We start from the raw sequence: 22,293 nt of genomic DNA on the forward strand, positions 1-22,293 counted from the left end.
TCTGTTGTCCAAATTCCATGTAGATCCGCTGATAGGAAGCTGAGATATATCATAAGGTCGATATTCATACAGGTACAACATAAGGAATAAACCTTATTGCTGTGACTCAGAAACAGTCCCTAACTTTGGTTGTCTCGCTTGAATTTCATTTCCAGAACAAATACTTATGAAACATTCACATGACAAAACCAAATCTCATGCCTTACATAAGTCATATTATGATTAATTATACGTACATAATGAAAAATATTGAAATGTGATTTACATGTCACTAGATACCGTGACAAAATCATGTTATATGTAAAAGAAAACAGTCAGTTGAATTTATACTCCTCTTATGTGATTGGTAGTTTCATTTAAGTCAGGATAATCTTAAAGAACAATTTCTACCTTGCCCCAATCAGTGTGGAATTAAAGTTGAGAGAACTTTCCACTTTCACAGATTAGCTTGATGTAAGGAATCTAGTATTTTCTCCTGAAATCAGGATCAACTTAAGTGTTGTATGATACTGGGTTTATTCAAGTTATTTTTTTCTTAATAGTTATAACTGATTGATTATTTTCCTCTTGTTTCATTTCAGAAAGAGTGGAATAGAGAACCTTCCAAATTTCATCTACACAAAGAATATCATAATCACATGATATAAAGGAAAAAGATGGGTAAAATATTCAGGAAATTTGGTTTGCTTCTATGGAAGAACATTTTGGTTCGTCGGAGACATTGGTTTCTGACATTGCTTGAATTTTTGATTCCCGTGTTACTCTTCATAATTCTTGCTGTCCTCAGAAGCCAAACAAACGGATTTAGTCCATCTTATGTAGAACACCCCACAACTTTTCAACCGACTCTTGAAACGGAAGTAATAACCTCTCTAAGTGCAAGAAAAATTGCTTATGCACCGCAAAACAATTTCACTGATAAACTGATGAACAAAGTTGTGGAGAAACTGAATTCAACAAGATATCAGGTTGCAGGTTAGTATTTTTGCATGTATGCATTTTGGTTACTTTATGTAGTTTTCTTCGTCTAGGATATTTGCAACAAAGAGGATGACTGGTGATTTATTGAACTGTTGATGGAACTTCCGTACCTAGGATTTGAACATGGGACCATTGGCTTCATAGAAGCAGTAACATGCCTATGATTTTGTTTTAGGAAACAATGAAGTTTGAGCCTGGAGGTATTCTATTATGTAATAGAGAGTCATAGAGCCATGGTGGTCCAGTCGGTAGGACATATGACAGCCACACAGCCAGGCCCGTAGCTAGAACTGACCTCCAGGGGGGGGGGGGCTCACGGGTTATCAGGGGGGGACTTTGTAAACCAAGTCCATTTTTTAAAAGTTATAAATATTAAATGAAGGTAAATGATGTGGGTTGGGGGTCATTAAGTTAAATTAAAATATAAAATTTAGAAATATCATACATACTGCAGTTTTTTTTCTACAACTTCTAAAACATCTCTTGAAGTACTAATGCATCCCTTAATACACACTTCATACTATTCTTTACGATACAGATATTTATATCATACATGTTAAAATGTACAAGGTGGAGCAAAAGCCATCACCTGATTTTCTTAGCCTATAGCTTGGGTTTTAAATTAAACAAAGTAGGTTTTTTGTGTTAAACTTTTATTGATACTTGTAAGTTTCATGTCCTCAATTTTTAAAGATAACTTTCAATAAATTACCACCATTCGAATTGGTGCAAATTTGGGCTCTCTTTATTGCGTTTTCATGGTGTTGGAAAGAATCTGAGGGGATTTTTTTCAATTTCATGCTGAATATTGTCCTTTAGTTGCTGTAACGTCTCTGGCTTTTTCACATAAACCAATGACTTCAAATATCCCCAAAGGAAAAATCCGGAGCGGTCAAATCGGGGGACCTGGCCGGCCATGGCAAATCACCAAAAAGGGATATTACTCTGCCCAGAAAAGTGTCATGCAAAATTGTCACAATTTTTCCACGTTCTTGTGAGGTATACTTATTGATTTTCGCACACAATAAATTTCGTGAGTATCTTCTATTTAACTGACAATACACTAGTGATATAAACAACAAGATATCAAAATAAAGGTGCTCACCCCCGTGGCAGAGTGGTTATCACATCGCGCTACAACGATAGGAGTCCCGGGTTCAAATCCTGGCCTGGACATGGATTGTCCATTCATCATATCATCACTCATCCTCATCTTTGAAAATTAGCCAAAAGTGGCACAAGAAGAGAAGTAAAATAAAGCAATTCAATCAATCAATCAAGATAAAGGTAAGTTCAAATAGGATGATGACTTTTGCGCCACCTGTTACAATATTCACTTCAATCATAGTGCCTACCGTACATTCCACCCCCGGCCAAAGCAATAAAACTTGGCATCTGTTGACTTTTAACGCAGATGCGGAAGGAATGTGGATAATGACATCAAAGTCACAGATTTTGGTCAAACGAGAGGCTGCAACTGGGGCAGGGAAGGTACAGATAAAGATGGCTCCCTATGATAGAACTTTCTAAAGTCTAGAGAATCTTCTAAACGCTTACCGCTGCTTAGACTTCTGTTCATAAACAGGATGAAAGAACGAAGTTGTGAACAAAATAATATATTGTGTCTACATTTTCACTCTTAACCTCAAATAAATTAGAATACAAAATAGTTTTAACTAATGTCAAAAGGGCTGGCGGCATGCCAGGGGGCTGAGCCCCCCTAGCCCCTGCCTGCATACAGCAGACCCAGGTTTGATTCCTGAGATGGGTGATATAACGTTGGAAATTTTCTGTCCTTGTCCCTATATGAAACAGCTCTGGGGCTCACCCAGTCCCAAACAAATGGGTACCTGGGGTGGGGTAAAGGTGGCCAGCATATGCTGTTAATCACATCACCTCCAAAATGGCTGAGAACGAAGAATGTGTGGGGCTGTAGCTCCACATACCTCTACATATCTCTCATGGCATGGTGCAAAGTGCCCGGGGTCAAAAGCCAGGGAGGGTCACATAAATCAGCTTGGTTCAGTTGTCATGGTAAGGGGAAATTCTCATGGTGTTCTGCGTTGCGAAATTTTTCGTTTTGAGTCGTTTTGGAAATAGGTTGCACCCTCAACAAGATCAAGCACAGCGAAGCCGCGTATCAAGCGAATGGGTCTGCGATTCCCTCCCTCTCCTGAAATGCGAGCAAAGGGTGCACGTTGACAGCAAAAGGTGTTGTGTATGACTGGACAAAAATCAGATGTGTAACAACACTGCTTTTCATCCCTTGAAACTCCCACAATTGGAGGTGAAAAGTCTGGGTTTCCTCAAGTTTATTCTTTGGAAGGACGGACTTTAATAGTAAATGCCATGTGAGAGATGTGTGCCCGATTCCCAGAGTGGGTGATTTCAGGTGGAAATTTTTCCAGCAGTCCCTGCATAGAGTGGCTTTGTTGTTTACTCAAAACCTTATTGAGGCCCAATATTTTGGGGACAAAGAAGTGAAATAGCTGGACCTTGTGACTGTGTTTTACGTGCTCTAATATTGCACATGTAAGTTATTACTATGGCTCGGAAGTTGAAGACCCATAAATTGCCAAAAAAATACCTATAAAAAGACCTAAAAATGTCAAAAAAAGGGACCTAAAAACGGAAAAAAGGACGTATAAATGTGATCCAAATTAACTAATAACTTCAGTTTTAATTACATATTTAATGAATATGCGCGGCACCTCCTTATCTGACTTGAGATCTTTGCAGGCGCGTGCTGTCTGGTCGTATACATCGTGCTGAAAGCTTCAAAACAAGAGAAAGTTGCCACTTACAGCGTGACCTTCCAGACAAGTTACTGTTAAACGACCTTGTACCGTACCTGCTTCAGTCATCCAAAAATGTTTTTCTCTCGTTTCAGGGATGGCTGAAATATATATATATATATTATTTCTTTACTACAGAAAGGATGTTTAAGAGGTGATGAACTGATGATGATTCGAATTGAGAATGGGCAGTAAAAAATTAGTCGAAAGAAGGTGGTTGCAAAAAAAAAGCTGTTAAGACCTAAAAAAAAGGCTAAAAAAGGACCAATAAGCCAAAAAAATGCCAAACAAGGCAAAAAAAAGACAAATAAAACCCACCTTTTTCTGGCCTACAATGACCCAAACTGAACATATATTATGTTGGGCCTCGTCTTCGGACACTAAGGAAAAAAAGGATTTTTCCTCAACTTCCGAGCACTAGTTATTACTTACTACATCTTCCAAGTGATAGGTATTTATATCTCTAGTCCATGTCATGATAGCTCATAAAAGTCTCCCTGAGGATTTAATAATAATAGCAGTAATAGTAATAATAATAAGGAATAAATTGGTTTACTTTTATTACTATATAATAGTTATTATTACATAATAATTAATAATATTATATAATCAGAACACATTATTTAATACAAATAATATTGAATAATAATAATATTAATATATAATAATAAAAATATTATTATTATTAATTCTACTATGCATGATCAAAACCCCATTGCTAAAATTTTTGTTGACGCTCATGAAAGACACTTATCTTATTTATTGTTAGCTATAACTTTTAGTTTAGTGTTCTATGGAAGGGCTCATATTTGTACTTGATTCTCTAAATAAATATTTTATCCATTTCAGAATTAATTCCCTGTAAGGATGAAGGAAAGTTAGAGAGTGAATACAAGAACATACTCGCAAATACATCTTACTACAGTGACTCATTTTGTGGGGTAGTATTCGAAGGAGACATACCAGATGTCGGTTTACCAAAGAGCTTATCATACAAAATCCGTATGCCTGATCATGGTTGGAGCACGGTCTCTCTATTTCCAATGTTCGCACCACCTGGACCTGGTTATGGTGGTAAGAATTGTCACAATAGATGAAATAGAAGTAGTGACATTTTTAATTAAGGAAGGTGTAGTCACAGAGAGGAAAAAAGTACAGGATGCTAGTCTGAAAGTGACAGCGATTCTTTTATTAGCATCTAGTTATAATTTTACATTATATATTATCTAGTTCTTCCTTTACCTATTCTAACACTATGTTTCAAGAGAGAACTTCATATTTTGTCAAGATAACTTTTTCTCATTTTGCCTATGGTAGGGAACTGAACCTGTGTGATCCACTAATTACTAGTTACAATCCACTAGTTACTACTAATCCAATTTTTTTCTATTGTTCTCTTCAGAATTCTGTACTAGTTTTTTATTTGTTGACTTGCTAATACTTTTTGTTTTTTGAGAAAGTGTAACCATATATTTGCTTATTGGGTTTAGAGACAGGGCTACATAGGGTTATGGATACCAGCAAAATGCAGGACTCTTAAGCAAAACAATAATATACGTATGTATACTACAATTAGAAAATAACGTGAATTTGACTCTCTGTAAATTTAGACAACAATTTGGTATTGCCCTCTACTCCTGAGTTTAGCAGGGTGTCAAGCAGTCTGGAAATCCTAGAAAAGTCAGGGAAATATCAGGAAAATTTACTATGATTCTAGTTTTATGTTTTAAAATTTTTGTAGTAGTGCACTAAAAGTAGGCTTTTGAACAAAGGAAAAAAAGCAAGAAATTGTAAATTTATTGTGAACAAACTATACTTCAGTTTGATATCTAGTATAACCGGTAATTACAGAAACAATTGCATGTTAAATACTCTAGGAAATGTGGTCATGTTTTGAACCATTTTTTCATAGAAATTTCAATAGGTAGTAAACTGGCATTTACCAGTTTCTTGTTGCAATTTTTTGTTTCTGCTTGGTTTATATTAACATTCATACATATTACTAAATTTTATTATAATTATGCATTATTTATGCTTCAATTGTTGATTTTTTTATGAAAAAATATTTGTTGTTTACCATTTGTCAATATATTGAAAGTGGTACATAAAAGCTCACCCATGAGGCCACTATTGAACAGACAATTATTGTGCAGCTTTCCTTCTCGTTCGTTATTAGTTTTAATTTAGTGAATTGAGATTCTAAGTGTTGTTGTTTTTAGCTGAAATGTAGCACATGAATTGCCCTAATGACTCAGTCTGGACATTTTTTTTAATATTAGTCCAGAAAAGTGAAGGTTTAGTGTAAACTTTTGGGACAACTCCATTGGGTGTATGTGCCTTAAACTTACAATGTGGCTATATACACCAAGAATGATTTAATTTTAGAAAGAATTATCATAATATAAATTGTAACTTTTATAGTTACAGATAACTACTTTTATGAAGGATTTCTGGGACTGCAACTTCTAATCGACAAATCATTTATAGAAGAGGCAACAGATTCAGCAAACTTACCAAATGTAAGTGTTTTGATATAATGTTTCAATCAACTCTGGATGTAGTGAACCTTTGTCTATGTAAACCTAAATTACTACACCACATGAACAATTATCATTGTTAGCATCACAAGTACAAGAGTGACGATGCCAGAAGGGGGGTGGGTGCCCCCCAGTCAGACACTTTGCCCCCTGTCTCCCCCCAACTGAAGTTAAATAAATATCGAATAATAAGAAAGTTCATTCATAAGGGTGATGATTTTCACCTTTTCTAAGTGGTGTATTCTGCTTGATACCACTTTTCCTGCTTATAATACCAACTTGACTAACACTGACCTGGGCATAAGCAATTTCTCATTCATTTATGTTCTGTAATCGTCGAGATTAACCTAAGTTTTTACCAGTTTTAAGAAGTGGCAAAAAGCGTTGAATGTGAATGGTTTTTTAAAGCACCACGAACATTCTAAGGACCACAAAACGTGATCTGTAGTATGGGAAAATTATTCTAATCATGGATCATTAGTGACAACGCTAATTAGTAAAATATATTCAAAGGCTATTCAAGATTTGGTTGGTTGGTTGATTTTGTGTTTTAAGTCCACTTTATGCCCAGTAAGGCTAATCGGGACTGGACCTACAGTTTAAACTGACTCCACCGGGTATCGAACCTGGGACCAAAGGTAATCCAAGGAAACTGACACTACATGTCAGTTTCTTACTATTCATGGACTTGATTTTCGAGATTATGAGTCTGATACAAACCTTACCAAAGGGAATTTCTTTGATACTCTTGAAGTTAATTTCAAAATGAGGGGATATTATTCGGTAATGTATTGAACTTGAACCTTATAATGCAAATTACACTCAAATTTCGATTCAAAACAAATTAATCTGCATAATGTCCGCACTTATTCTCAGCAAAATAAGCCAGGAAGTAAAAGATGCGAAATTATTCGCACTTAAGTCGGATGAAACAAAAGACATTGCGAGAAGGGGACAGGACAGATATTTGTCTCGCGGGCAGGTAAACGAATGCTTTTCTAGGATTTGCCACTCTTCATTTTAGATGCAGGTTCGCTTTTTCTCGTATATATCAAAATCAAATAACTACTTCCCAAGAACTCCATGGTGCCTGTAATTGTGTAGCACAGACATACTTTGGAGTGGTACAGTGAGGTGCACCAGGGTCAGAATATTTCTTGAATTATGAGATAAATGTAACCTTTTTCTGATTTTTATCCCTGTGATAACATTTCACTTTCAGATTAAGCCCCAAAACTCTTCAGTGTTACGAAGATGGAACAAAAGTAATCCTAATGGATTTCTTTGAAATCCTAGGAAAGTATAAATAAAGCATTTCACAAGGTTCACACTCTAGTTGTATTCTCTGTAACAATTCCAGTTTCCAGCGTGTGAAATAACCTCTTCATGTTTGAAACCTTTGAAAAGTCTTGCTCGAAACAGGATGCTGGATGCCTGATTTGTCTGTCCTTGCTATTGAGAAGAAGATGTCAAGTCTTGAACGTACCAAAGGTGGGCAATGTGTTCTCCAAAGCACATGTAGCAGAATTTTCTCACAGGAGAATTACACTTCACTAAGTAATTTTCGTTGTTTCTAATACTTAAGAAGATTAAGTCATGTTTATTTTACAAGAAAATTAAACTCTTCGATTTTTTTTGTCATTTATATTATTATCTTATAACTAGAATATTTATATCAGTAGTTTCATCTCAAGAAAGACGATGAATTATAGAATTATAAATGTCTTCCAATACTGAAATAGGCCACTAGAAAAAAACACAACTTGTGCCAGTAACCACGAATAAAAAAATAAGAATTAATGTCTTTATCAAAGCGATAAACTCGTAATCAAGAAGAAAATTTAGGCAGTAAACGTCCACTCTGAATAATGGACAAACAGAAAACACCATACATGAATATAATAATAATATAATAATAATAATTATTATTATTATAAGTAATATACAGGGTGTCATTTTAATGGCGCCCACGGACCACGGAAACGTATAGAGGACATCAAAACAAACAATTTTTCTCAGTAACATTTTTCTCGTTGGTGCGTCGTTTCGGCGCCATAGTCGTTCAAAAAAGCCCGTTTTGCCGCCTGAATGCTGGCAACCACACACAACATTTGATTGCATTTGTGACGTCATATCCCGTCGTGAAGCGATGCGTTCCAGGGTTGCCAGGAACACGCATATTCTGTGAAAAATGACATAGCTACAATCAGCCACATTATGTACCGTAACACAAAACGAGAAAACACGTTCTGTAACCTAACAGGAAGTAAACAAACGATACGAAAAATAGTAGAAAGAAAAAAGAATTCAAGTGGAAGTGGTCATATCGAATTTTGTCTCAGCTTACATGTCAAATATTTGCAAATCTAGTTACCAAGTTGGCATCTACAATTTAGTCTATCCACTTCGTCCTTCTGATACCAGTTGTCTGTGACACACTGAACAGATAACAAAATAGAAATGAAAGAACTCAAAATTCCAAAGGTAAGCAACAGATAATATAATGTATTTTCAGAGCATTATGAGGTAAGTGGCAAAATGATTGAAAATACAGGGATATAAGTAGTAGTAATACAAGCTCTAAGACGACTTTGTGTTTATCTATGCACCGGATACACATGTGATAGTTTGCAAATGTGAACAGGGCAGTATATTCGGTACTGATTCATAATTAGATTGTTACTGTGGTTGTACTTGTTTTAGCAGTAATATAACAACGTGAACCTCGGATACTTCCGTTATCAGCGCAAAAGTACCGCATGGCATCTGGATACAAACCTGTAGATATCAACCTTGCAACAAGATTTGCAAATATTTGACATGTAGTTGGGCGTAAACAGCCACGTGTAAGCTGTAAGTCCATTAAAATTTATTGATGTTGATATTTCAGATGTAGGCTGAGACAAAATCCAACATTGACATTTCATTTTGAATACGTTTTTTACCATTTCTCATATCGTTGGTTCACTTCCCCGTTCCCCTAAGATGACTGCTGATCTTCTGGCTGGTAGGCTATGATGTTCGGTCTGCTGCACGTGTTTCTCGCTTCGTTTTACAGATAATAATGTGGTTGGTAGTTTTTTATCATTTTTTCACAAAATTTATGTGTTCCTTGCAACCTTACCGTGCGCTGTTTCGCCGCAGGATATGACGTCACAGGTACGATCAAATGTTGTGTTGGGTTGCCAGCATCCAGGCGGCAAAACGGTCTTTTTTGAACGGCTGTAGCGTCGAATCGACGCACCAACGAGAAAAATGTTACTGGGAAAAGTTGTTTGTTTTGATGTCCTCTATACGAATCTGTGGTCCGTGGGCGCCATTAAAATGACACCCTGTATATATATATATATATATATATATATATATATATATAGTGTTTTCGGGCATTTTAATGTGACTGCCCCCAACAATATTTTGTCACCCCACTTCCACCCCCCAGTCACTTTTTCCTGGTGCTGTCACTGAAGTACAACACAGTACAGTGGTCCCTCTATAATCCCACCCCTCCAGTAGTCTGGCGTTGAGCGAGTGGGGAGCATGAAAGTGAAAACAAGTTACTGCATGTCGGTGTCAAGACCTTGGCACGAAGTAAACACTAGGCTCAGTATCGCGATCTGTATGCATCATTGTTGCACTAATTGTTACACTAATTTCCATTTTAATATATGTACATACGTACATATTTTGTAATCTATTAAAATGCATTTTTTTTTAATGAACTTCCACTATTCTGGCGTTTTCGTTAATCCAGTAGTCCTCTGGTCTGATATCTGCTGGATTACTGTATTTTGAAACAAAATTTGACACAAACGGACCTCCTGCAATTTCTGTTTTGATGGCATGCAGAGGAACTGAAGTTGAATGGGGATGGGTGCTCAGAGCATGGGTGAGGGTGTGGGGTTGAACTAAGGATGATGATGAAACATGTTGATGAGTGATGATATGATGAAGAGACATTCACAAAGAAAACCCATGTCTAGGTTTGGATTCAAACCTGGGATTCCTGGCATCGTAACATGCTGTGCTAACCTCTTCCATGGAGGTCACAGAAATGTGGGTTCGAGGCAAGGGACATTAATTGACTGACTGATTGATTTAGTTTATTTCACTTCATATTTCTGCCACTTTTGAATAATTGCAGAGATGGAGATGAAGATGAATGATGATATGATGAAGGGACACATACCAAAAAATGCCCAAGCTCGGATTCAAACCTGGGTCCCATGACTTCGTAGCATGCTATGCTATACACTACAGCACAGAGGTCAGCTTAGCATTCATTAAAACAGTGTATGTAGCAGACACAGATAAGCAACATTTTCAAGGTACAATAAATTGAGGATGTGGTGGTATGGCTCCACACATTTTCTATCTTGGCCATTTTGAAGGTGATATTACCACCACCATGCTCTGGTTCAATCTAATTAATTTATATTTCATACTGTACTGTGGTTGATATTTTGTTTCATTAATAGACTCTGTGTCATTCAAACTACACATTTATTTCCTTGGTCACTGTTAGCATCAATTCAGGTAAAGGGAAGGATGGAATTTCGGTTTTAGTGAACTTTGGATATAGTGAACCAATTATTTGAATCTGTAGTGGTTCATTATAAGCGAAGTGGGCTATCTGCATTTCACTCTCTTGCATCGTATTTTGTGTAGTTCCAATTAACATCTTTGCAATAATTACTTCATTCTCTTTTTCAGATCAATGTTCAGAAATTTCCTTATCCTCCATATGTAGACGATCAAAGTTTTAGCACTATAACAAGAATAATTCTGCCACTTATGACAGTATTAAGTTTCCTGATGTTATCACCATCTATAATTAAGAGAATTGTGGAAGAAAAGGAAACAGGCGTAAAGGTATTTTTACACATAATTTTCCCCTACTGCATGAAAATAATTATTTATATAATTGTAATTTAATGTACATTAACTGCATAATATTCTCAGTGGCAAGGTGTCCGGTCATCAGGCGATACAGGGATGACAAACCAAAATAATAAAATTATTGCTTTTAAAATATTTTAGAGAAGAAGTAAAAAATAAGTCAGAATATTCGCATATTTGCATGAAATTAGTCAAGTGACAACATGAAACGGCTACAAATATGCATGAGATGTGCTACGTTTAGCATATTGAAGGGAGAACCTAGTCCTACCCCCGATACCCAACCATCTCACTGCATTTTCTGTTGAGTGCAATGGTGTAAGATGGCCCAGGTCATTGCAGAAAATGTGTGAATCCTAAGTTCTTTGATGCTAGTTTCCCCTGCTCTTGAAGGTCTGGTCATAAGAGACCTTTTTTTCAGCCCCCGTGTTTATAACCACGGCAGGGTTTCTGTGATGTCATCAAAATGAAACTTCTCAGAGTGTCTGCTACTTCCAGCACTGTAAAGCATGCGTAGCTATCAGTGGCGGCGATTGGGTTCCAAAATCCGGGGGGGGGGGGGGGTCAAGGTGCCAAAACTGAGGGGCAAAGACAGTATATTTCCCTTTGTAGATAGGGTTTAGCATAGTGTTGGGGCAAAAGTGGCGAAAAGTGGGGGAGGGGGCAACTACCCCCCTCGGCACTACTGATAGCTCTTGTTTTTAAAATGAAAGCACATATTGAGAGTGAGGTTTAACAAGTTTTCCATTTTTCAGGTAGAATTTGTTATCTTCCTCATTTTACGATCATATACTCCTACCAAAAAATTCCTCATTTGGCCAGCTCTACTTTACACATCATTAGGAACACTGTTATCATCATTATCAATGTAGGAATGGTGCCTTTCTTCAGTCTCTTCTTCAGTGTATTTCCTAATAATTTGGATTTTAAGTCATGTTTGTAATATTAAGTAAAAAAGGTTTGCAAACTGAAATTTTGTATTTTTGATAGAATTTGCTCTCCCGATTTTTTGAACTTCTCATTGGATGGAAATGTATGGGAAACAAACTCAGAATATTTAGTTTTCTTGAGGTAGTGTGGACATGTGCTTACAGCACATAATGCACAACATAATGCATGACCTTGGCATTTACCATGGAGAAATATTGCTCCGCTTGAAAGATTGACCCTGACGTTTGGCAAGTCTTGCAAAACTACATAAAAATGTCACGCTTCACCACTGATTATTCTCCATATAGCATCCAATGTTACATCCATTTTTCTGGAATATTAAAATGTTGCAGGTACAATACATATACTTAACTGTAACATCATGATTTCTATGTTAAGGACTGCAGATGAAAATTCTGTACCCACTTTCAATAATGAAATATGCCATGTGCATTGTTTATCTCTGTATGGGGAAACGTCCATAATAGTTCCTTTTGATATCTGTATTTGTTGGAGCTGAGCCCAAGGGCACACGCAGGATATTTTCTCAGCTGGGCATTGTCATAAAAACTTTTATTATTATTATTAATAATATTTTATTACTGCTTTTACTGTTGCTATTATTTTTGTTATTGTTATTATTATTACCACGTATTACTACTACTTGTTTTTTTAAAATTACATACATTTGTAATTTCCATTTTCTGTATATTTATATGCATTTTGCATAACTGTATATTGATAAAAAGCTGTTTTTTACAGTTCGATAATCAGTGTAAAATAGACTGTAAGCTTAAATATTACCCTACTTCAAATAATAATAATAATAATAGGGATGGGCTGATATGAAATTTTGGCCGATACCGATAAAGTACCGATATAAAATTTACCGATACCGATAAACGATATTCTACTGATCCGATATGAAATTAGAAATGGACCTTGAACCTTAAAGGTTCATTGACCTCCTTAATAAATGTGTGTTTCAAGGTGACTGCAGTGAAAAAGAAATTGCATATTTAGACATTAACTTTTTTAGAAATTAGGGCATGGAGATTATGTATAAAAATTACAACAAAATGGCAGAATTTTGCACTAAATTGTCAGATATATATCGATATATCATATCGGTAAAATAATCGGTAATTTTACCGATAAAGTGATACACCGATATGCCTATATCGGCCGATACCGATAGAGTACTGATTAATCGGTCCCATCCCTAAATAATAATAATAATAATAATAATAATAATAATAATAATAGTTTATTTTTAAGTGTTGAGCACAGTATGAAACCTAATACAGCACTAAGTCAAATACAAAAGTACAAAGTTACACGAATAAAATACATAAGCTGCAGAATAACATAACATAACAAGTTAGCATATTTACACTTCAAGTTACAGTTTTCAATGAGATCTATTATATCTCTGATACTAATAATTGTTTATTGTCATATAATATTGTGCAATTAACTGTGTATTGTTCTAATAATAATAATGATCATATTTATTGAAGTGATGATAACGATTAAACAACCACTATGTTATACAAAATTAAAAAATTGAATACATAATTATAAAATAAAACAGTAGATCCTACAATTTTATACATCTACATAAATTCAAATTGTAGGTTTCAACAAGATCTGCTACTAAACCTCTTGCCTTGTTTAGGCATGTGAGAATTGAGATATACCTATGAGAATATCTGGGAATTTTATAAGCTATATTATTCAAAAAGTATTCACTGTCAACTTGGAAATTTAATATCTTCTCTACAAAATTTAACCTTTTCATTTTTCTTCTTTCTTCTAAGGAAAACATATTCAACTGTGATAACCATTCAGAGTAATGTTGGTCATAGTAATTTTTTTTAAACTTTGTGCATAATAACCTGATAAAAAGTTTTTGAACTGATTCAACTTTTTGAAGGTGACTGGTTGCAGTCAGAAACCATAATTCATTTGCATATTCAAGAATAGGACGAACTATTGTTTTATACAGGAATATTAAGGTATCTTCCTTTTTAAAAACTTTCCATGAGAAAAATATATAACCAAGCATTCTCTTTGCTCTTTTGCAAATTTCTGAAATGTGCTCATCAAATATGAGAGAGGAGTCTATTACTATTCCCAAGTCTTTATGACTGTCGCACACTTGGATTTTATTTTCATAAATAAAATAGTTGGAGACTATATAATGAACTTTCTTAGTACATCTTAAAACTTTACACTTTTTCAAGTTAATTTCCATTTCATTAATCTTGCACCAATATGTCATTCTATCGAGATCAGCCTGAAGTTGAGCGACATCATTATTTGTTAAAATACTCTTAAAAATTTTTATATCATCTGCATATAGTAAACATGTGCTAGATTTAAAACATAATGTAACATCATTGATAAAAACAGCGAACAGAATTGGGCCGAGTGGCGACCCTTGAGGTACTCCACAAAGTATTTCTTTTTTAGAAGAATTTGTTTCACCAATCTTAACAGAGAAACTTCTATTTACTAAAAAGTTGGAAAACCATTTCAGAAATCGTGGTGATAATCCCATTTGGTCGAGTTTGTAAATTAATAGCTGATGGCTGACACTATCAAAGGCTTTAGCCAAGTCAATAAATAAAATATCGGTCTGGGATTGCTTCCTAATGTTAGATTTAAGAGAGTCTATTAAAACCAATAAATTTGTGATAGTAGACCTTTTTCTAAAAAATCCATGCTGATTTCCATCAATATATTGTTTAAAAGAAAAAGACAAATAGTCAGCAATTATGTGTTCAAAAACCTTTGCCATGGAATTTAATATAGTAATTGGTCTATAATTATTAAGATCATTGGCTTTCCCATCTTTGTTTTTAGTTACAGGTACAATAAACACATTTTTCCAGATATCTGGAAATATTCCAGAAGTAAGTGACATGTTGTAAATTTTAGTTAACAATGGTACAAAAACATCTTTGTTTGCTTTCAAAATAAAATTAGGTATGCCATCAGGACCTATTGAAGACCTGCCTTTTAGTTTGTTAATTGTATCCTTACATCCTTTTCCAAGATAACAGGTACATCAATTAAGTTGGTGTATGAATGAAGATTAATATTTTTAAAATTTACATGACTTCTTTTTGAGAAAGATTTGTGAAAAAGCTCACTAAAAGCATTAGCAATATCATATTCATTGAACAGTACATCATTATCATAAATAATTTCAGTGATAGTATTTTCTCTCTTCTTTCTATTAAAGTGAAACCAAAAAGCATTCTTATCACCATTAACATTGTTTTCTAAGGAGGAGTAGTAATGCTCCTTTACATTAGAATATTAGAATATTTCTGGAAAGAGTTAATAATAATAATAATAATAATAATAATAGTTCTTGTAACTTACGGCCTGTAAGTTACAGAAAACAACATTTTTTTGGTACAAAATATCGCTACAATTTCTCCTTCAAATTACATGAACTCTTTCCAGAAATCTTGCCCCTCTTGCCCCTCCCTGTGGGCACCCTTGGCTGTGCCGATACCACTTTGAACAGTTACCAATGCTACTCTCTCCGCTTCCCACCAATACAGATACTTAAATTTTTGTAATAATTATTTTTTTCAAATTATTGATTAATATTAGTGTATAAGTATTCCATTCTAATTGTATGCATCAATAGACCAAGATTTTTTACTTTAAGATATTCAGGACTCACATAAGAATATTAAATTACATGTTACATTATCACAAAATTCAGTTCTTTCACGCAAAACTAGATCAAAATAAAAAGAAACTTCAAATTTTGCATAATTTCAAAGATAATGAGACTTGACAAAATTGCCAAGTGGCATTCTTGTGGATCCCATGAAAGACCAAAATACTGGAAAAGCATCGATAAATAAATTCCAGCTGATACTTTCCAATACTGATACCACTGGTTTTGGCCAATACCGATACATTGGCATTGGTATGGCCCTAGCATTTGTATTTTTTGTATTTAGTGTCACTTTTCAACCACTTTTGCCTAATTGCGGTGATGGGGATGAGTGATGATTAGATAGAGTAACCATAATATTTTGACCCAAAAACGGGATGTCTCAAGGAAGTCAGTTTACCCCCTCCTGAAAAATCGGCAATCATAAAACTATTATTATTATTAGCTAAAGTATGGATTACATAAATGATAAATTATAAACAACAAATAAAGTATAATCTCCCATAACAAATTTCTATGAATAACTTGAAATGGTGTTTCCCTGACACTCTTTTTAAAAGTTCATTTACTTTTATTCAACATGAAATGTCTCAAATTTAGATATAATTTTCTGAGCTAACTTCTAGATTTTTATAAAACGGGACATATTGAGGATTTTTTAAAAAATGAATGGGACCACCAGGACACATCTCTTAAATGGGACTGTCCCAGTCAAAACGGGATGTATGGTCACCCTATGATGAGATTAAATTAATGCTGGAAATACTGGGCACCCCCAAAAGATGCCCAACCTCAACCTGCTCACATTCAGGGGTATGCGTTTATTGCCCTGGTGCCTTTAAATCAAGTCTGTATCTGATCTGGTTTGTATCCTTGGAATTGTGGTTCATCCATTTTTCTTGTGTTCATTATTTGCTCTATTTCACTAAGTTACAATAATTGGTTATTTTGTCTGAAGTTAGCCTGGTGTCTGAGGCATATTCAGTTTATTTCATGCCATGTTTGAGGGACATTCACAAATAGCTCATACACAGGCCAGTGGTGAGTCTGAAAGTGCTTGGCCACCAAGTCTGTATCCTGTTTGACATCTAAGAAGACTAGAAGAGAATTTTAGTATTCTCTTCTAGTCTATTTAGGGTTACCAGACGTCTGGTTTTTCCCGGATATGTCCTACATTTTAGCCTTATGTCCGGCGTCTGGGAGGAATTTGAAAAATATCAAATATGTCCTACATTTTGAGCATCACATAATATTAATTAGGAAAGTAGTTAACAGAAAAAAAATCATGCAAGTTACAAGTTTATTGACTGTGTTTCAAAACTCAATAGTGAAATTTATTTTGATTCAGTCATTGCACAAAAAGAAAAAAAAGTTTGTTCTGTTAAACAAACGGGAAAATGGAAGCACTTAATGACCAAAGTTTTGGGACCACTTTCTAATAACGTCACTGTTCAGTGCCTGAGCAGAATTTCTTGCCTTAGGGTTTATACTGATGGAACAAGGTGTTGTCCATTCTTATTCAATATTCAATATATTTGGTACGGTCAATAAATAACCGGATTAATGCCATGAAAAGTCTAATAAAGTGACAGAGCGATGAAACTTACGAGATATGTAGACCAGGCTCGGGTACGCCACATGTCTGCGAGGCGAGTTCCAGATCACGTCGCTAGGTGGCAGCACTGGCAGGAAAGGGAGCTTGTGTATGTGCAATTTGCCTCCAAGGTGCAAGTAAAAGTAAAGATATCAACAAGTAGGTCAAGAAGTCAATAAAAAGGCAATCAATTATTCTTGTGGTCAAGAATTTTTGCTATTGATTGGTTCATTCAGTTTATTTTACTTCACTTTTTTCTGTCCCTTTGGCTAATCGCAAAGATGAGGATGAATGGTGTTAAGATAAGATGGATGAAGGGACAGTCACAAACATATAGGGACAACCGACGCAAGCCCCACATAAGATTATCTGTGATTATACTTCGCTTATCTGCCAAACAGAGTTCAGGATGCATTAATACAAGAAAGCAGATCTAATTCTCTTCTGGAATTCATCTTCACTTTTCATCTTAACTGGCCCTTTTGTAGGGATTTTCATGAAATAAATGTTTATTTTCTTAATTACTAATTTCCAACTTTGGGGTCCAATAAATACACGTTAAGAAAAATGGAAAGAAAGATCTAGAAAAGTTCAGAAAAAGTCAAGATTTCTGGATGTATTATTTTGGTAGACACCCTGTTATTGAACTAAAAACTACCCAAGATGAAACTTCTGGAACCACTTTAAATTACAGTAATTGCTGAATATTTGTTTGCCAATACAGGTCAAAATTCAAATGTTGAGAGAGTACTTTCATTACTATCAGCATAACAGACTCACGAGAGAAATTGTTTTTTCATAAAGTCTATAAAATGTCTGTTAATGGTCCCTATAATTTCAAAGAGTTTGATTGTCCACTCTAACATAAATATAGTTTGACTAAACCTGAAATTTTGATAAAAATTGTCTCCTCTGAGAAGTACCACTTAAATCATGTAGTAAGAGGTGCATTGATTGGTATGATTGCAAGTTTTGAAATTTTGCATTTAAAAATTCATTGAGAATTAATTTTTTTAAATTGAAAATTGTCATTTTTCAACTACTTCCTAACGTGTTCTACAGTGTGGGCAAAAAGTCCCTTTACATGTTAATAGCATAGTACAGTTAGACATGTAGATAAAGATTGTTATAAATACAAAACAGTATATATTTTTTGAATTTCAACATTTACTTTGAATAAACAATGTCTGGTTAACATTAACATTTATTGTGAATAACATATCAACATTGTTACATCAAGGTTCATTGATCAATGTCAGTGTTCACTCCTCCATGTTCGATGCAAAGGTTGATGTGTCGCCATGTTCTTGTGTTCATCCGCTGCAGCATGTCAGGGGTGATCCTTTCAAATGCCATGCAAACTTCGTCTTTCAGTTGATCGTGGTTCACGTATCATCGTTTACAAACTTCTTCTTTTATTATGTCCCATAATGCATTAATGTGTGGTGAGGTCTGGGCTTCATGGAGGCCATGGCAACGGTGCTGGAAGGTGTCATGATCCACATCCAATCCAGCGGTTTGGAAACAGTTCATTTAGCAGTTCACAGCAAAATGTGGTGAAGCGCCATCTTGTTGAAGTGTAACGATGTCAGTTCTCTTGCTGTTAATTCTGGAAGCAACCACGTGTTAATCGTGTGAAGATAGCTGTGCTGGTTCACAGAACCATCAAAGAAATATGGTCCACACAGATGATCTGCCGTTATCCCTGTCCAAATCAAATGTTTATCTACATGTCTAACTGTCCTATGCTATTAACATGTAAAGGGACTTCTTGCCCACCCTGTATATAAATATGTATTATTTATTGAGAATGTTTTGTGTCCTACATTTTGACTTAATGTCCTACATTTTGGGACAGCATGTCCTATATTTCCCTTACAGCGATCTGGTAACCCTAAGTCTATCAGATGTACAATTGTTCTCCAATGTAATATCCATGTGCAAGTAGCAACCATCGACCCCTCTAAGGAATCCACAACAGAAATGATATCAATTTTGTCTCCTAAATCCATGCTGTTCTACAACAAAACTGTTCCTTAAGGCTACGAGGGACAGTTTTGCACCAGTGGAGGCATTTATTTCAATAATGTCGAAATGTGAACTGCTACTGAAGAAAAACAACAGAGGCAAAAGAGAGCATGAATTTCTCACTATGCTGGAAGTGGAACTAGTTTTTCAAGTTGATTATTAAGCCATATACGATCTGTCAAAAATATGATGAACAAGTATTTATAGGATCTTGTATATTCCTTATAGAGTGGCAACCTTAAGTTACATCTAATCAAAGGACATTTTGATTTTTCCAACTGCACATGAAATCTTGAACTTGTTGTTTCTCCATTCTTATGTTTATCTACATCATCGAAAGTTTGATATTCCAAAGAGAAGAAGTAAAATAATATTTCCATGAGCGTAATGCTAATCTCCCCCTCCTACAACCATCCAGCAGACAGATTTGTTTCTTTAGCTCACTGCAAGGGAAGGTTAGTAGGGAGGAGCAGTTTAGTGTCCTCTCATCGTGCTGGACACAAACTGTTCCTCTTGACCTTAACTGTAGACAAAAGTCTTTACAACAAAATTACCTTTCCTTTCCTTTTTCAACTTTTTCTCTTTTTGGCTAACTATGGCTCTGCTTTAGGAACACCACAATGAAATTCACAATCTTCATTAGGACTGAGCTGATACCACTTTGAACCAATGCCGATACTCTTACCATTTCCCCCACCCATACTCTTACCATTTCCCACCAATACTCTTACCATTTCCCACCAATACTTTTACCATTTCCCACCAATACTGATGCTGACAAATGTAGCGATTAAAAGTTGTTCAAAATATTGATTAATATTAGTGGGCGAGTATTCCACTCCAATTATAAGCATCAATTTGGTAGAATTTTACTTTAAAATATTAAAAAATTACGTCAGAATAAAAGAGTACTTGTTATGTAATTACAAAATACAGTTTTTTCACATAATATTGGTACAAAATCAATGGAAACTTCAAATTTTATGTAACTTCCAGAATAATTAGGCTCTGCCCAACTGCTGCATGGCATTTCTGTAGGCCCCCGTGAACGATCAAAATTCTGGAAAAGTATCAGCCAGTATCTGAAAATATAATCCACCTGATACTTTCTGATGTTGATACCAATACATTGGTTTTGGCTCAGTCCTAATCATCATATTAGGACTTAATGAATGGCCAATTGCGATAACTTGTTTAATGCACTAAATGCGTGCGACTTTTGGAATTTGCCCAGAATTGGTGGCACAGAACCAAATGGACCATTGGCCCCAATATGTGAGGGTATTAATCCACTCCTGTTTCCTGCCAGTGTGTTCCAAAGACATCAAAAGCGTCAAGTGGGTTAAATGGTGATTTATTGTTGGTTTTATGCATTTAAGATAGAGGTTAATCACCAAGCAGGAGTCAATGATGTAACTTTTTATGTTGAGTGAAGTTAGTCCCTATTTATACTTTTGTTAATAACAATTTATTATTACTTATGGACAATTTTCAGTGTTCATCATTCAGTTTGGGATGTCAGCAGGACATTCTTGTTTGTTGTTGATGTTGTTTTGTTCTTCCCATAAATCTGCTCATGATTGTGATCATACTATAATCCATTTCTTTCATGCTTCCTGGGAATACTTTCAATTCGAAAGAATTCCTGTGATTCACACAATAAGTAAACAACAACAAAAAGCCCTTTACACTGCCCCAATACAATAATAAATGATCACTTTTTGTACCTAAATTTGATTCTAGTAATTTTTCTCTTTTAGGAGCTGATGAAAATGATGGGGCTCAAATCCTGGGAGCTTTGGTTAGGATGGCTATTTAATGCTTTGCTGGTGAACATTGTGTCTATCAGCATCATTGCGATTCTGTTGAAGGTGTCACTTGGAGATGGTGCCATTTTGAATTTGACCGACGGCTTTCTTTTGTGGATATTTCTCCTATTCTATACAATTTCAGCCACTGTATTCTGTTTCGCCATCAGCTCTTTCTTCAATCACCGTAAGCCTTACAATATGCTGCGTTTATTGTTTATTTATTTTTTAAGGTAGTGGTGGAGTAGTAAATAGGAATGTGTAAGAGAAATTTAACAAAAGAGGATATGTATTTAGAATTTGAAGCCACATAGTTTTCATTTTATTTTCTCAACCTTTAAAGCAATGTTGCCAAATGGTATGAAAAAATGGGAGTGTCATTAAAAACCAATGCCAAATTACACACATCCTTCTTAAATAGAATCTGGAGTTTCCAGACTCAATAAAAACTAACCAAGACAGACACAGGATTGATTGAATTGATTTATTTTACTTTGCTTTTCAGCCAATTTTGGCTAATCATGAAGATGAGGATGAGTGATGATATGATGAAATTGATGAAGGGATGTTCACAAAGAACACACATAGCCAGGCTGGGATTAAAATCCAGGATGCCTGGACAGACAAGGAAAAATAAAATATTTTGTCAGGATAATGTTATTTTGTTAATAATACTGTTATATTTAGTTACCATTGCATGCTGTAATAATTATAATGATAAATAGAAGAAGAAATGAATAATGTCAAATTTACACTGTTTACAGAATAATACACAGAGGTCTTAAGTTAACATTTATTGTAAGTTCAGTTATCAAACTTACAATATTCAAATACAGTGGCAGCTCATGACTTTTCAAAGATGCGTGCTACAACTGATGCTGTTTTCATGTACTTATAATGACCCCTACCTCCCCCCACCCCCACCATCCGGCTCTGTGGCCGCAAACATTAAGTGGTCGACTTTCGATCTCGCCATCGAAGTTCCGAGTTGGAGTCTCGGCCCGGGTATGGGTATTCTTTG

At 35.2% G+C, this 22,293-nt stretch overlaps 1 protein-coding gene across 1 annotated transcript in view; it reads left to right on the forward strand.

Annotated features, from left to right (window-relative positions):
• The window catches only part of LOC145979580 (phospholipid-transporting ATPase ABCA3-like), a 209,527-nt gene that overhangs the window by 102,729 nt on the left and 84,505 nt on the right, over positions 1 to 22,293 (forward strand). Inside the window, exons 2-6 of the mRNA XM_083112551.1 lie at positions 582 to 975; positions 4,626 to 4,850; positions 6,198 to 6,295; positions 11,024 to 11,182; positions 21,225 to 21,459. Coding sequence (XP_082968677.1) covers positions 657 to 975; positions 4,626 to 4,850; positions 6,198 to 6,295; positions 11,024 to 11,182; positions 21,225 to 21,459 — 1,036 coding nt within the window. The 5' untranslated portion in view covers positions 582 to 656. The remainder of the gene's footprint in view (positions 1 to 581; positions 976 to 4,625; positions 4,851 to 6,197; positions 6,296 to 11,023; positions 11,183 to 21,224; positions 21,460 to 22,293) is intronic.

Source organism: Lepisma saccharinum, chromosome 26, assembly GCF_977018435.1.
Source record: "Lepisma saccharinum chromosome 26, izLepSacc3.1, whole genome shotgun sequence".
NCBI lineage: Eukaryota > Metazoa > Arthropoda > Insecta > Zygentoma > Lepismatidae > Lepisma > Lepisma saccharinum.